General features: G+C 36.8%; 1 protein-coding gene across 1 annotated transcript in view; it reads right to left on the minus strand.

Moving 5' to 3' along the window:
* Positions 1-11,831, minus strand: part of mad2 (mitotic arrest deficient 2) — a 47,705-nt gene extending 35,874 nt beyond the window's left edge. Inside the window, exon 1 of the mRNA XM_090370028.1 lies at positions 11,580-11,831. Coding sequence (XP_090226154.1) covers positions 11,580-11,655 — 76 coding nt within the window. The 5' untranslated portion in view covers positions 11,656-11,831. The remainder of the gene's footprint in view (positions 1-11,579) is intronic.
* Positions 11,832-17,634: the final 5,803 nt, after the last annotated feature.

The following is a 17,634-nucleotide window of genomic DNA, read 5'->3' on the forward strand; positions in this document are numbered from 1 at the left end:
AATTCTACCTCACACACATAAATATATATTTAATATAAAACAGATTATATATATATATATATATATCAATGATAGGAATATTTATAAAAATTTTATATATAATATAATCCAGATCGGATTAATGCAATCTATAATCAACTGTACATCACATCCGTTGGTATACTATTTGTTATAGCCTAAGTAAAATAAGTATGTACTATTTAATAGGTCAATAAGTTAGTTATTGTAGTAAAGGCCAAAAATTAAAAAAAAACCGAATCTACTCGTGTATATGAATACAAAAATATGTATATCAACATGCAGACCACAATAGACCTGTAGATCAAAACTACTTAAGGTTATTTATTTTGTTATTTGGTTTTCAGGAGCATTAGCAACTAAGGCCATATTGCTCTGGGAATATGCGGTGGTCATTCCCTGACCTTTCCGTATCCTCCGTATTTGGTGGTGACGGGCTCGAACCCCGGTCTAATCAAGAAGCATGTGCTACGCACTACTGCTCCTTCCCACCTGGCTACGGAGGCGCGCCACTTAAGGAACTATATAATCGCCTATGCCAGCTCCCATAGCCAAACCTTGGAAAGAATTCTAATTAGCAATACAATGTAAAGATAAATTGTTAATTATAGGTACATAGATACATTGAAAGGGACTTTTTCAAGGGCTAACCCTCTCATTATATCCTACCAATAATTAACAGAGCTATCTGTTTCTGTTGTCATCTGCCTGTTTAACAAGGTCCAATATATTAATAAAATAGTATAAGTTATAATTTAGTAGTTAACAGGCAAGATGACATTATATATGTAACGCACTGCTTACATAAATCAATAAATTGTTATAGAATTATATATAGTAGTTTTTTTTTTTTTTTTTTATTATTTTGAATTGTAATTGTGAGTTTCTGTTATAAATTTTTAACATTCCTGTCCGAATGTAGTTTTCTGTTTTATCCCATATTAATCGTCGAATATAAACCTCTGAAATCAAAGTTTCTAAGTCCATGTTGAAATAAATGTGCGGCAAAACAACCAACCAGCGAGCTTAAATAAAAATTCTTTTAAGCAGGAGGGGGGGGATTAGCACAACCAGCACTAACCAATTCCGATACGTTTTTGCAGACACCACAGTCTATACGTGACTTGGTGGAGAGGGAGGTGAATCAATTTTTCTGTTAATGGATTAATTTTGGATGATTATCAGTGATTTTTAGGTATAGCGTAGTAATAGAAATCATACAATGCATGATTTCTATTGCTAAATACAATATGTATTTTTCAAAATAATGAAGTTTCATTTAATGTTAACTGCAGATGGAAAACCTAGTTAATTAGGAGGTAGGATATACGAAACTGATGGGTGTTAGAAGTTATATTTTTAAATCATGGCCTAAAAAAAAGCCTAATGCATATGCATATCTTATGCACCGTGCAGGCTGAAGTTTGTTGTACAAAGCAAAACGATAAGAAACTTTTAAAAAAATATATTTACATATTCCAAAACCATTTCTTTGTTATCATACTGATTATTTTTTATTTTTTATTTTTTTTTTCAAGATTTGAAAACTATAAGGAACTGATGGGTATACCCAAACCCCGTACATTATAGTGGACAAAATGTTGAATATCATAATTTATGTAACGAACTGGATGGTTATAAAGGGCAATTTTTAAATATATCAGAAAACGTTTCAAATTTGAATAATAAATGGTATTAATATTTTTTCTGGATTACAGGTTTTCTTCACTTCACCACGAATTCTTGCGTCTTACATTCCATAGTATTCCTTTTTATATACAATGTGTATCCAGTTAATTGACACTTTTGTTCCATATTGCTCATTTTACATAAATGCGCAATTTTTATTTCTAAACCTGTAATCCAGAAGTATTTTATTTATGTAAATAAAACTTCTGGATTACATGTTTTCTTTACTTCACCACGAATTCTTGCGTTTTACAGCAACAGTAGTGCTAATAATTGCCTAAAGGTCAGAGGTGCGAACAATGCATACCCAGTTGAGTGTTATCTGTAGTTCCCTGGGAATCAGCAAGCTTAATTTGTTGAGGTAAGGGGGATTAGCACAAGAAGAGATGCTGCTGTCCACACGCTGTTATTGTATGCACTCTCATTGACTTATGTTGTTCATTTAGGCTACCTGTAGCTGCTGGTCCCAAGTAAGCATGCCACCTGAATTCTACGTGAGAGCACCCTAAGAGCTCAAAGTGAGTACAGACCCAAAAGAGCAGATGTATGATAAAATTTAGCATAAAAGTATAAGAGTACAAAAAGAACTGAGCCTGAGCTGGTTTACTTTGTTATACCCTATAAATAAACATATAATTAGCAATAAAATAATAAAAATATAAAATAAAATGATTATGAGGCAAATTATTGATAATAGGATACCTTGAATGGTATGTCTGAGGGCTAGCACCATTCAATATATTCTTTCTTCCAACCAGAAGGAAGAATAAAAGAATAAATAAATAATAATAATAAATAAATACATGTCGATTTATTTATTTGTTTGTTTGCCGATTTTACTTTTTTGAATAAATGATTTATTCAAAATTAATATGATTTATTGATTTATTTATTTGCTGATTTTTATTTTTATTTTTTAAAGTTTATTTATTCTTTTATTCTAAATTCTGGTCTCTGTCGGGTCAGTTATGATGTATACATATACTTTTTAAGAGTACATCATAACAGAAACAGAAACCTGGCTTACTGCGGTGACCCCCAGACGAAGGGGTCGCCACAATAAGTACTTCGTCTGGTGACCCCAGACGAAGTAGTTAAAGTCCCATGACCCACAGCTTTAGATACTTACCATAATTATGCTTAATATTAATTGCATTTTATTTCAGGTAATTTGTTTTTTTTAGCATACAGGTTCTCTCAATTCTTCCATGGTTATTACACCTGATAGCTCAACTCCCCTAAAAAATACACAAATACACTGATAATTACCTTTTTGTCTATTTTTCATTATGGTTGCCGGTTTTTTCTACGTTTACCGTAGTACCCTTGATCCAGTCTTATGTATATTTTATTTTTATATATTTTAATTTCTCATTCCTATTTTCTAAGACTTTCAGTAATTTCATTGCATCTTTATATATATATATATATATATATATATATATATATATACATACACAGAGTGATTCACTACCAGTGCAACAAACTTGCAGGAGGTGTAGGGGGCACAAAGACGAATCGGAATCACATAGCATTGCAGGGTTCGAAATGCCTTCGTCATGCGGTAGAGGACGTTGAATGGGAGGTCACGTGAACAGCAATCCCACTGGAAGTCAGCATTTGCGAACCGTTTCTGTTGAAGAAACCAAGTAGCAAAAGTCCTCCGGGGTGGATAATCCGCAGGCTCCAATGACTGGACGCATTGCAGATGGTATGAACTCATTTGGTTTGTTGACAGTATCCTCCATACAGTGGATTGGGAAATACTCAATCGTTGGCCTATCGCTCGAGTACTCGTACTCGGATTGCCTTCTGCAAGACGTAGGACATTCTCCTCATTGTCTGACGTCCTTCTCGTTCGCTCTCGGTTCATGGTACCTCTCGTGAAACAACCAGTCTCACGTAACCTTCTGTGCACATGTGCAAAAATCGTATGATGAGGAGCACGACTGTGCGGGAAACATTCCTGGTACAAGCGCAGAGCGGCGCTCCCGTTACAGTCCGCAGCTCCATACGCGAGGTGCATGTCGGCCAATTCAACATTTGAATACTCGTCCATCCTACTGCCTCGGGAACCGGTTCGCTGTTCACGCGACCTCCCGTTCAACGTCCTCTACCGCATGATGAAGGCATTTCAGACCCTGCAATGCTATGTGATTCCGATTTGTCTTTGTGCCCCCTACACCTCCTGCAAGTTTGTCGCACTGGTAGTGAATCACCCTGTATATATAAAAATGCATACATATATATATTAGTCAATTTTATTTAATGGTATCAACTGACGGGTACCTAATACGGTAAACTTTACCAAATATCATTTTTATAGTCTTCGGTAAGAACGCTATATATATATATAAACAAGACTGGACTGCATATATATATGCAGTCCAGTCTTGTTCCCACCTCCCACAGATTATTATTATTATTATAAGCCATATGGTGCAAGGAAGCCTAAGGCTTATGCTGCACCAGCCAAAAAAAAAAAAAAATTCAAGTTACCCTGAGTGTGTGTGTGTGAGAGAGAGAGAGAGAGAGAGAGAGAGAGAGAGAGAGAGAGAGAGAGAGAGAGAGAGAGAGAGAGAGAGAGAGTCAGAAGTAGAAAGGAATCACCAAGAAAGGGAAGAATGATGATATCCAGCTCAGGACCCTGGGTGTGCCAAGCCCATACTCACCAGATGTGAAACCCTAGGGTTGAACACATGGTCATGTGTTCAACCCTAGGTGTGTGTTTAGGTGTGTGTTTAGCACCAAAGCAACTAAAGCTATGAGGCATAAAAGACTTGTCTTAGTGGTAGAATTCAAACTAAGCCTTTTCTACTAACTGCTGGAGGATGGTGATTATAACCACTGTACCAGAGGGCTTGGTGTGCAATAAGGAATTTTAGTAGTCTGGGGAGCCCCGGTGCATTAGAGGCCCTAAAAATCAGGCCGCAGGAACCCTGGACCAACAACTAATTGCATTGTTCCACAGTTTTTGCCTGTGGCCTTGATGCAATTGCACCACTCCACCTCGGTAAATTCACCTGTTGATGCATAGAACCAGGTGGGGATTTGTTCATATTCTAACCTCTCAGTGACATACTCGGCATTACCACACATACTAAAATATAACCAATTAATTTTATCTGCAGCCCGTATTATTAAAAATGTAATTCTTCAAAGTCTGGATCAATTTTTTGATATAAAAGAATAAAACATCAAGTAAATATTATGAAAACATTTTTATTTCCTTTTATTATAAAACAAAAAAGGATGTTGCATTCAATATAACATACAATCGATTTTTTTTAAAATATGACATATAAGATTTAAAGGAACTAACAAAAATGCAAAAATAAAATAAATTCATTTATTCAAAAAAAATTATATTATATATAATTAAATTATATATCTGGAGACTAAACCCATGTTTAGTCTCCAGAGAAAAGTTTCAAGCATCCCCGCCTTCCCCATCTCCTTTAAACCCATGCATAGTACTAAGTACTACAGGTTTTGATATCTTTTGTGTTTGGGGTTTTGATAAAAAAAAAATTCTCTGAACACAGCCCAATCACAGACTGTGTAGAGAAAAAAAAATGAACTGTGGTAAAAGCTATCAGTTGTAACATTTCGGAGTAATTTATCTAATATAGTTCTAGTATGAAATAACAATAAAGTGAAATATGGCTATGCCATATAAAAATATTCCTGATATTCTAAAACTATAAAGTGAAAGCAGTATTCCTAACACACTCAGAGAGGTTCATTCAAATTTTTATAATAAATCTGACTCCCATTTCATACATATATTAACAAACAAGGTTAGTCCACATAAATGGGGAAAGGAGGGATTTTGAAAACAAACAGTTAGTAAAAGTAATAGTGGCATGTGATGCAAGAAAGCAAGTGTATGAGCTCATGCAGCATCAGACAAAAAAAAAGTAAACTAGCTAAAACTAGTTTACTTTTATTAACTTGTTAGTTTGGTCCTTATACACCTAATTCCCTACAGATAGATACCATAAAATAAATTTGACTAATATAATTTCATGCATGTATAATGCCTAATTGCCCCACGTACAATAGCATTATCTCTCTACGGTAAACTTTACCAAATATAATTTTTATAGTCTCTTCAGTAAGAACACAATATATATATATATCTCGAAAAAAATAAACTATTTTGAAATATAACAAAAATCTTTCATACCAACCTGAATCTGTTGCCACTTCAACCAGATGATTATAGCAAACCTCTGGGTGTGTAGTCTCTATGGCTAACAATACCAGGATCCCAAGATACCGGTCATTTTTTTCAGGTATTCAAATACCGGTATTGAAACAAAAATAATGGTTTTTCGGTACTAATTTTAAAAAAAAAAAGAGTTTATAATCTAATCACATAAAGGTTATAAAATCACCTTTATGTGATTATGACGTCCTTATCTCTACTAGCAAATGTTCGATAAATCATCGATAGGACACCATGCAACATTGCAACCTGTCCACAATTCTCGGACAACTTCATGTCTGACCGTATCGTAACTCCCAAGTCCCTTTCCACCACTACTGGCTTTAGTTCAACTCCACCAAGTGTATAAGTTATTTTGGGGTTGCTGTTCCCCAGGTGTAAGACTTTACATTTTGCTGAATTAAAGCATAGCTGCCACTTTTCTGACCATCCCAGAAGTCTATCTAGGTCACTGTGAAGAAACTCTGCTTGGCGGCAATCATTAACTACTCTACTGATCTTTACACCATCTGCAAGTTTAGACATCACACCCTATATCCCTTCATAGATGTCATTTAAGATAATCAAAAACAACAGTGGTCCCAATACTGATCCTTGGGGAACCCCGCTTCTTACATTAACCCAATCTGAGGAATAATCATTTATCACAACCCCCTGCCTGTCCCCTCAAGCCATCGTGCTATTCATCTAAGAATTTTCCCTATGATTCCAGCCTGCTCGAACTTATAAAGCAACCACTCATGTGAGACTGAGTCAAATGTTTTGCTGATATCTAAATAAACAATTTTGAAATTATTCTCAAAATCCAGCTCACGAGTGACCTGTCAAAATAGCTAACCAGATTTGTTAAACATGATTTTCCCTTTACAAAACCATTAACCTGTAATGATTTTGTAAAGGGAAACCATTAATCAGCATGTATCCTACAGAATTCGATTTCCATCTAAATGATCCTGAATTCCACCCTTGACCTTTGCCTCCATGATTTTCCCTACTACTGAAGTTAGGTTGGCCGGTCAGTAATTTCCCATTACACTCCTAGAACCGCCTTTATGTTCCAATTTACACCAATCCAACGGAATCTCTCCTGAGTCCAGTGACACTTTCATAACTAGCTTTAATGGTTTAATGCACTCACTTGCCGCCTCCTTTAAGATTATAGGGTATACGCCATCAACCACAGGAGCCTTACTCGCCTGTGGGCGCAAAAGTTTTCTGATTAAATCAACATTTGAAATTTCAACATCATTAATTAAATTTTTTTTCAACTTCACTCCCATAATTTCTCATTGATGTGAAGGGTTTTTTTCTGTAAATATCAATGCAAAATAACTGTCGAGTTCACCTGCAACATCAGTTAGGGTATCTAATACTATTCCACGCAATTACATATGCGTCCTATCTGATTTGTCCTTCTCTTCTTTGCATTTATATATGTGAAGAATTCCTTAACTGCACTCTTTGCTCTCTTTATTCCTTATCCTCACTCTTTGCTCTCTCCCAGACTCAGTAAAGATACTATAGTGAAAATTATACTTCGCTGAATAAAACGTCTTTCTCCTTCAGAAAGTGATGAACATAATTCAACCATGGAAGACCAACATGGAACAGAACATCAGTTTTCCGCAAATTATTTCCAAAATAAGAAATTGCTTGACTCCAATGAGATTTTAAAAGATGAACCTGAGTTGGAAATTAATGAAATACTTTTAACTATTTTTGCTAAAAAAAGTTCAAAGCCTAGAAAATATGGACTGAGATCGTCTACGATTATCTCAGTACCAGAATAGAATCCGAAAGGGTGTTTTCTGCCGCTAATCAAATACTGTACGTACCAAAATTAGATCCATTTTAAACAATCATACTATTCATTGTTTATGTTTCTTAAGAGCTCACTTTATTTGGACAGGCAGTGTGGATAACTAAACTTTGCAGTAACAATATGTATTTTTTTTGTTTTTAGAATAACTGTATTTTAATTTTTTTTAGAATATTTATTATTGCAATAAATGTTTATTTAAAACTTGAATTCAGTACTTGTTTTTTCATTACTTTATTGCACCTCAATTTATTGAGAAAAACTTTTTTTTATTATTTTGGAATACCGGTATTAATATAGGTATCCCGGTTTCATAAATTAAAAATACCGGTATTAAGATTTTGACCGGTATTGTAAGCCTTAGTAGTCTCTTCTGACCAGTAATTCTGGGTTTCATGTTTTTAACCCTTTAGTCATCATATAGATGATAATGGTCACTCATGATAATTAAAATTGTTATCCATGATTGGTACTTGCACCTGTAAGGATGAAATTCTTAGTATCTCCCCTTCTTACCCTAATTCATTGATTCCGTGATTTGCAAACAGCCATGGATCAGTAGTCTAAAGCGATTTGGGTGCAACTGAACTGGATGACAACAGTCATCCATGCAACTACTCCAGTTGCAATTGCAGTTTTGATTTTGGGGTGTAGCATTCTTTCTTACTGTGTAATCATGCCATTATTTTATTCCAATCTCATTATTATTTCGGTATCAGTCTTGATTCTAGAGGCCATCATTCCTGTTCATTGTGTAATTGCACAATTATTTGTGTTAAAAGATGTTGCCATGTTGTATTGTAGAAGAATTAGTGTATATGAATTTTAGTGCTGGGAATGAAACAGAACTGGTAGAGTAGATTAACAAATGCACAGATTATAAAATAAACAGAGGCACTGAGGGACACGGGAATGGGCTGTACTCTTGGCCAACAGATACTGAGTATGGACCTAGACAACAACATTGAGTTACAGAAACAAGAAACTGGAGGTGAAAGACAAGCTCAGTGGGACTGTTTGTCCTAGGGTCCATGCTAGCTTTTAACACCCCCTGAAACTAAATTCTGAATATGGAAACAACAATTTTAAAGGTGACACAGTATTGGAAGTAGTGCCCATGATTCTTCTACAAACCAGATAACAGATTTTTAGTGAATTTTCTCTAATCATGCTAATGATGTATATGTAAACTGTTTAAACAATCACAAAGTGAATCAAAATGTTTATACCCTCAATGCTGAATAAAATTTAAATGAAAAATTGTATGCATCATTTAGTGGTTAAATGTTTTACCGATCAGAATATGGTATGTAATAATAACAGTATTTCATAAGATAGTATTTGAACAAAAATTAGCATCTTTCTAGGTTTCTTGTTTAACTTACAAATACTTTTCTGTAGTTTTACCATAATAAAGTACAACGCAACTATTTCAGATTTAAAGCTACCTTTAATTTTTAGAATACAGATAACACTTAGATGTTTTGGGGTAATTCTCGAACAACTTCGGTGGCTGGACTGCTGTCTATGTTATAGTGGATGTGTGTGAAATTAAAATATAATATGGCTCACAATTCATTCACTGACGATGTGGCACTGGAAGTACCACAAAATGTCAAAGAACCATTTGTATTCTTTCAAGAAATTATAAACAGATTTCATTCTACTCACAATGCAGTGCTCAGATTTTCACTATTTTCCATTTTTATTTATTTGTGCACTGTACTGCTAAAAGAAAAACTTAGTTACTAATTTTCAAAAGAAATCTTTCTTTAAAATGTATAACCTAACAGACATATTCTAGAAACCAAAATCTATTTCTTGTTCAATATGTGTAATTCTAGTGAACTACCAACATATTTCTGTGATACTGAGCATCAGATAAATTTTTTAAGGCAGTGCTTTTTTGCCAAGAAACTTAAAATTTGCATATCATGTCTGAACAGGGCCATCTTTCAGTGTTCAAGCCCCTGGGTAATCTTCATTCCAAAGCTTCATTATAGGGCTATAGTTAAATGGCCTTTTGAGTTATATCAAATTTTTCTTTTTTTGTTTTTAAAGAAATTTGAAAGTGTTTCTATAAATTTAGTTCCAAAGTTATTTCCACAACACTTGAGTATTAAACTTACATTTATACATCAGCCAAAAAAAAAAAAAAATCTTCCCATTTCACCTATCTATTTACTCCAAAAGTTTATCCAGTTCTTCCTTGATTTTATTTAAGCTATCAACTTGCACAATGACAAATGGAAGTTTGTTCCGGCAATCAACTACCCCGCTGGCTAAAAGCAAATTTCCACACATTTATTCTACAATTGCCTTTCTTCAATTTAAGTTTATGCTCCCTCAGGTTCATAATCTGAGCAAGAGGCAGAATCCCATCAGCATTGAGATTGCTCAAACCATTTAAGGCCTTATACACCTCAATCAGATCACCTTGCATGTGCCTAGTCTCAGGATGCTGCAATTTGCAGACCTTAAGCATTTGGTGAAGGGAATGAAGGGATCCTCTTACCAAGAGAGGCTTAAGTTCTGCAAATTGCAGTGGCTGCAGACTAGGCACCTGCACAGTGATCTGATTGAGGTATATAAGGCCTTGAATGTGTTGAGCACGCTGAATTCTGATGGGATCCTTCCACTTGTTCAGATTACGAACCTAAGGGGGCATAAATTCAAATTAAGAAAGGACAGATGTAGAATAGATGTGCGGAAATTTGCCTTTAGCCGGTGGGCGGTTAATTGCTGGAAAACTTCCATCTGTCGTTGTGGAAGTTGATAGGTTGAATAAATTTAAGGAGGAACTGGACAGGCATTTGGAGGGAATGGTGCGATTTTTTTTTTGGCTGATGCTGCATAAACTTATACACTTGCTTTCTTGCATCACATGCCACCACTACTACTATTTCTTGGTAAGAGGTTCTTGTTGCCCTTCCCTATACTCATTCTAGAAACTCTACATCCTTCCTAAAATGAGGCTCCCAGACCTGTAAACAGTACTCAAGGTGTGGCCTGACCATTGCCTTATACAAGGGAATAATCACCTCCTTATCCCTGCTAGCAAAATTCCTGTATATCATTGACAAGACTCCATGATCTGCACTGTTCAGAAAACTTCATATCTGACTGCACAATTACCACAAGGTCTTTTTATTCTCCACTACCCTGAGTGTAGTACCACACAGTTGGTACATTTCTCTGGGATTACTGCTACCCATATGCATTTGTCAATGTTAAACTTCAGTTGTCACTTCTCAGCCCATTTGCCCAACTTTTCTAAATACTGTTGCAGTAGCATACTGTTATTAACAACCCCACCAACATTTGTGTCATCTGCAAACTTGCAGGGATTGTTGGAAAAAATCATTGAATTCCATTTTTTCGCAAGCCCCTGGCACAGCGCCTAATGGAAAGACCACCAAAAACACATAGTCACGAGTTTATAAAGAAAAAAAATCACACAAGCGCAAAAATGAATTGAGTGACAATAGTCACCCATGTGATTAATACTGTCAAGAATGGGAGTGTTAATGTTTGTTGATTTATTAAACGTCAGACAGACATCTACAAAGGAACTAAATTACCTTAATCTGATATTTTTTAAATTTAATTTAATGCTGTTTTTTAAAAATTTTAATACTGTTCCCGAGTGTGGTTGATTTTACAGTGCGCACTACATTTCATTCAAAAGATGCAACGAATTTTAACTATCACCACATTCAAGAGGCGGCTTCTTTTTTTTTTTTTTTTTTTTTTTTGCATCCATATTAAGCGATAAATTCATCGAACAAAACGTCAAACAGATACAACTCATTACAGACCTACCGAAAAATTCAGCAACAATTTCCGCTGATCCTTTTAAAGTGATTGAATTTTGCACAGAACTACGCGTTCCCTCCATGTTAAAATGAGCGCTGTTTTGTAATTCAAAGTTCACACCGCCATCTATTATACTCCTGTCGAGTGCCTACCACTATATTTATTTCGCATTACTCTCGTGTTATTTAACAACACAGAACATTCTAATTCAGAACACAGATTATTATATTTCGCAATATGGATACTATACATTTTCTACTTGCTTACTTAAAACTAAATGAAAGCACATGTAAGGGTAATTCATCATATAATTCTACTGAAAGTGACCCTCTAGCGACAATGATGTTTTTTACCTACTCATTCAAATTCCGAATGTACTGCCGAATGATGGCGTAAGGAAAACGACAACATATAGGAAATTTAACTTCTAATTATTATGATTTTGGATTGGCTCCAGTAAAAGTTTAAACATTAGTAATATTAATAAGATATCAACATCTAGAACAATAATTATCACTATTTGCCATCTTGTCTCTCTCTCTCTTTCGCTTATTTATATTATAGAAAACGTAAATACTAGTTTCGACTATTTACGTTGATTGTCTGCTATACGTTACCAATGGTATGCCATTTGCCAGCAGGGTGATCACAAATAGGGACTAAAGCGGTTACAGCCCCGCAATGATCAGAATAATGTGGATTTTATGAATGTTACATAATAACCAAAGATTAATGGTTTTAAGGAATAGGAAAGCTTGATGATTCTCTGGAACTTTTTAATGATTTTATAGAACAGTTAACCAGTGCCATAACTCCCCCCAATATGAAAATTCGGGGCACCTCCCCTGGTTGCCAGCACTTGAGTGACACAAAGATAATATAATCACCATCTTCCTTTTTAACACTTGGTGGAAAAAAGCAAGTATAAGAAAATTTTTTTTTCAAATCCGTCTATGACGAGATGAATTTTTTCACAACATGGCTGAATTAGTTCGTTTCAGGCAAGAGTTGCATGGTGTTTTTTCCCAGAAACTCCGTTTTTTCCAGCAAAACAGGCCAATCGACCACAGAATATCAGAAATTTACAAACACACTATACTTGGTGCTTCACAGACTTAGTTGTTTTGGTGCCTAACACACACACACTGAAATAAAGTGCGTACCGATTACTCCTCATTTGAAGGCGATTAATCGTCACCCAATCAAGAAACTTTAAAAATATCTTTTGAATGGGTGCGATTAAAATGTCAATTTTTATTCTTTTGATTCTCATCATAATATAATCAATTATCCTCTGTAATGTAGAAAAATTCTATAGGCTATTGAAGGTCATTCGTTAGCTAACCTCTTCCCTCTCATTCCGTGTGCATTTCACCTATATAATTCGTGATACTGACTGCTTGCGCAAGTAGTGTGTTTCTTAGATCAACAGTTTCTAAGAAATTTAATCGTATCCTGCAACGGAGTAGTGGCCCCGATAGCACCGGAGTAGTTTGCTTAGTGGGTTTTGATCAGTGGCCTGTTGTTGGGATTTTGGGGCTTCAGCGTATTGAGTGAGCAGTATTTGGGGCTACACCATATTGAGCCGTATAATAGGTGAGGCAACTTTATTGCCTCACCTAATATACGCGTCCTCCCCACACCGGTTGGAAAAGGCCTGGGTTCGAATCCCGTCGATGACGCGAGGAACTTTAATGGGCTTTTTTCACTCCGTGGCTGAGGTAGTCGGTCTCAGGCGTATATAGCAAGGTTTTTCCCCCCAGTAACTGGGGTTTTTTCGTCCAGCAAAACAGGCAAATCGACCATAGAACATACGCAATTTACAGACACAAATACGGGTTAATGTATTTAATTACGGGCAACCCTAAAATAATATTTCTTTTTATTCACCTAATATACGGCTCAATATGGTGTAAGTCGATGATGGATTGGTGCAATAAAAGGAACGCTGGCCAAAGAAGGTCAGGAATGTTTATATTTTTGAGCTTCTTCAATAAGTTCAAAAATTATTTTATTCAAAGTAGTCACCACCTGATTAAATGCACTTATTACACCGCTCTTAAAATTTCTGAAAAGAGTCAGAGAAGGGGTCCAAAGAGATGACGTTCGATTCTGAAGTTACGTTTTTCTTTATGTCCTCAACATCCTGAAACCTCGTTCTTTGAGGGCAGCAATTTTCACCTTGAGACAGAGGAGTAAGCCGCTGCTGGTAGATCCGGAGAGTAGGTTGGATGGCTGAGCTGCACATTTGCCAAGTTTCATCACAAATGTCTTCACAACAAGTGTAAAATGGTAGGGGGGGTCCTTGTTGTACAAAAGTGTTGTGCCTTTCTCTCTAAATTGCGACCTCACCAAGGAAACGAGCTTCAATAGTCTTTGAAGCACTGCGCATGAAATGAAGCAATGACATTCTCTCCCCTTCACGTACAAATTCCTCGTCAATCCCATCCTGTTTGTCAAAAATGTGATCAGTATCGTCTTAATCTTAGACTTCGGTAAACGAAACGTTTTTGGTCATGGTGATGATTTTCAAGTCCACTGCATGCTCTGGTACAACACTCATCTCCAATGAAAATACAGTAAAAGAAATTAGAATTGTCTTGACAAGTCTGGATGAAGACTTTGCTGTTGATCCTTAACGTCCAAGAGGCCGTGTGGCACAAATTTTGCACAGGCATTTTCCCTAAATCTTGCACCACTTATGGACCACTTAACATTGATGGGTTGACTATCGATGATCATGCTCAGTTAGCTGATAAAGTGAATCAGTATTTTGCAGCAACATTCACACATAAGGAGTTATTCAATGAGGGAGTGCCAGAAGTTTATCAAACGCTAACAGGGAGCTAAGTGATTTTGTAATAACTGAGAACAAGGGGGAGGAGAAATTGTTGAAGTTGAATATAAAGAAGGCACAAGGGTTGGACGGGATCTATCCAGTTATATTAAAAGAGGCAGCAAAGGAAGTAAGTAAACCCTTAGCCATATTTATGACAGCTTCCTTGGACTCAGCGGAGGTCCCCATGGACTGGAGGTGGGCAAATGTATCACCAATTCACAAAGGAGGTTGAAAATGTGACACAAGTAACTACAGACCTGTTAGGTTAGTTTAACTTCTCTCCCCGAGAAAATAATGGAATCATTGGTTAAAGAAGCATTGCAGGATCATCTAGACAAGACTGCAGTAATAGTTAAGACACAGCATGGGTTCGATAAAGGGAGGTCTTGTCTGACCAGTTTGATTGGATACTATGACGAGGTCACAAAGGAACTGAATTCCACAAATAATTTTGATATCATATACTTGTATTTTAGGAAAGCTTTTGACACTGTTACACATGGAAGACTCCTGTACAAATTGGAAGGGTATGCCATTAAGGATAAATTGCTACAATGGATAAAGGGATGGTTGACTGGGAGACGACAGAGAGTGGTAATCAATGGACACTGATCTTCGTGGACAAATGTTATTAGTGGAGTCCTCCAGGGTTCGGTGTTGGCCCATGGTTGTTTTGTATATTTATCAATGATATTGATGAAGGGATATCAGGTTTAATGTCCAAGTTTGCAGATGATACAAAGGTTGGCAGGGTTGTTAACGACAGTAAAGACAGTATGCTACTCCAAATGGATCTACAAGTTGGGCAAATGGGCTGGGAAGTGGCAACGGAAGTTTAAAATTGACAAATGCAAAGTACGGCATATGGGTAGCAATAACTGAAGAGAAACGTACCAACTGTGTGGTACTACGCTCAGGGAAGTGGAAAGTGAAAAAGAACTGGGGGTAATTGTGCAGTCAAATATGAAGTTCGCTGAGCAGTGCAGGCGGGCTGCCAGGACAGGTCATGGAGTCTTGTCAATGATATATAGGAATTTTGCTAGCAGGGACATTTAGGAAGGATGTAGAGTTGCTAGAACGAGTACAAAGAAGGGCAACAAGATTGGTGAGGGGAAGAAAAGGGTGCTCTTACCAAAAAATGCTTAAGTTCTGCAAATTGCAGCGCCTGGATAGTAAGCACCTGCGAGATGATCTGATTGAGGTGTATATGGCCTTGAATGGGTTGAGCAAGCTGAATGGTGCTAGGATTCTTCTTCTTGCTCAGACTAAGAACCTGAGGGGGCACAGTTTCAAATTGAGGAAAGATAGCTGTAGAATAGATGTGCGGAAATTTGTCTTTAGCCAGCGGGTAATTGATTGGTGGAACAGGCTTCCATCTTTTGTTGTGGAAGCTAATAGCCTAAATAAATTTAAGGCTGAGCTGGACAGGCATTTGGAACGAATGGAGGGGTTTTTTTGTTTGTTTTTGGCTGATGCTGCATAAGCTTGCTTTCTTGCATCGTATGCCTCTACTAATTCTAATACTGACGCTATACTTCATGCAGAATTTGATGAATTATCTCTTTATTCATATGCAACTTATTAGCCATCATGCTGATCGTGAAACGACGATCTCTTGTCATAATTTCCGAACTTTTACAAATTTGTCCTCATTTCGCGAATCTGACAGACGCTCACTTTTTGGGTGATCGCGAATATTCTCAAGTCCGTCTTTCAACCGTTTATACCATTCAAAAACAGTGGTACACGACTCAACGTTTCATCACCATTAACAGTTTTTAACGTTTCATACGTTGCAGATTTTCCTAGTTTAAAACAAAATTCATTCATGGCTGCATTGCAAAATCGTGACATGGAAATTATTATTATTATTATTATTTGCTGTATGGTGCAAGAAGACGGGGATTATGCTGCACCAACAAAAGAAAAAAAAAAAAAAAAAAAAAAAAAATATATATATATATATATATATATATATATATACAGGGTGTTTCAGTTAAACGTTTCAGAACTTCTAAGAGGGGTAGGGTACATCCTGACAACTCGAAATCATATAGCAATGTGAGGTCGGAAATGTTTTCCTGAAGCGGTGTTGTACACAGAAGCACCATAAAGAAAAGAGACCGTAAGTGAGAAATCGTTTTAATAATACATGAAAAGAAGCAAAAGGTACATGGATTAAAGTAAGTGTTCGAAGTTTCTTCCACGGGCTACAATGCACGCCTCACATCTCCGACGCATGGACATCCGAACATTCTGGAATACTCCAGGCGAATTTCGAATTTCTTCGGCAGCTACTGCGATTCTTGCAGCCAGCTCCTCAGCATTGTCAACAGGGGTGTCATAAACTAGCGATTTCATATGACCCCAGAAATAAAAATCAAGACATGATAGGTCGGGTGACCGAGCAGGCCAACGCACGGGACCACCACGTCCGATACACTGTTGACCAAATGTGACATCCAGGTAGTTACGAACATCTCCGCTATAATATGGGCAGGGGCTCCATCGCGTTGGAACCACATTGTCTGTTGCGTCGATGCAGAAATCTGTTCATCTCTCAAAAGTTGTGGCAATACTTGCTGCAGAAAGATCAAGTAGATAGGTCCGGTTAGACGACACGGTAACAGGTAAGGTCCGATGAGGTGATCTCCCATAATACCGGCCCATACATTGACCGAAAATCGAATCTGTGCTGCACGACGTCGTATTGCATGCGGGTTCTCGACCGCCCAGATATGGTCGTTATGCGTGTTGAAAATTCCTTCCCTTGTGAAGGAATTTTCACGGTCATATGAAATCGCTAGTTTATGGCACCCCTGTTGACAATGCTGAGGAGCTGGTTGCAAGAATCGCAGTAGCTGTCGAAGAAATTCGAAATTCGCCTGGAGTATTCCAGAATGTTCGGATGTCCATGCGTCGGAGATGTGAGGCATGCATTGTAGCCCGTGGAAGAAACTTCGAACACTTACTTTAATCCATGTACCTTTTGCTTCTTTTCATGTATTATTAAAACGATTTCTCACTTACGGTCTCTTTTCTTTATGGTGCTTCTGTGTACAACACCGCTTCAGGAAAGCATTTCCGACCCCACATTGCTATATGATTTCGAGTTGTCAGGATGTACCCTACCCCTCTTAGAAGTTCTGAAACGTTTAACTGAAACACCCTGTATATATATTCCCGAGTTACCCTGAGAGAGAGAGAGTGTGTGTGTGTGTG

The sequence above is a fragment of the Mastigoproctus giganteus genome, chromosome 3 (assembly GCF_048544385.1).
Source record: "Mastigoproctus giganteus isolate SK-2022 chromosome 3, ASM4854438v1, whole genome shotgun sequence".
NCBI classification, from domain to species: Eukaryota; Metazoa; Arthropoda; class Arachnida; order Uropygi; family Thelyphonidae; genus Mastigoproctus; species Mastigoproctus giganteus.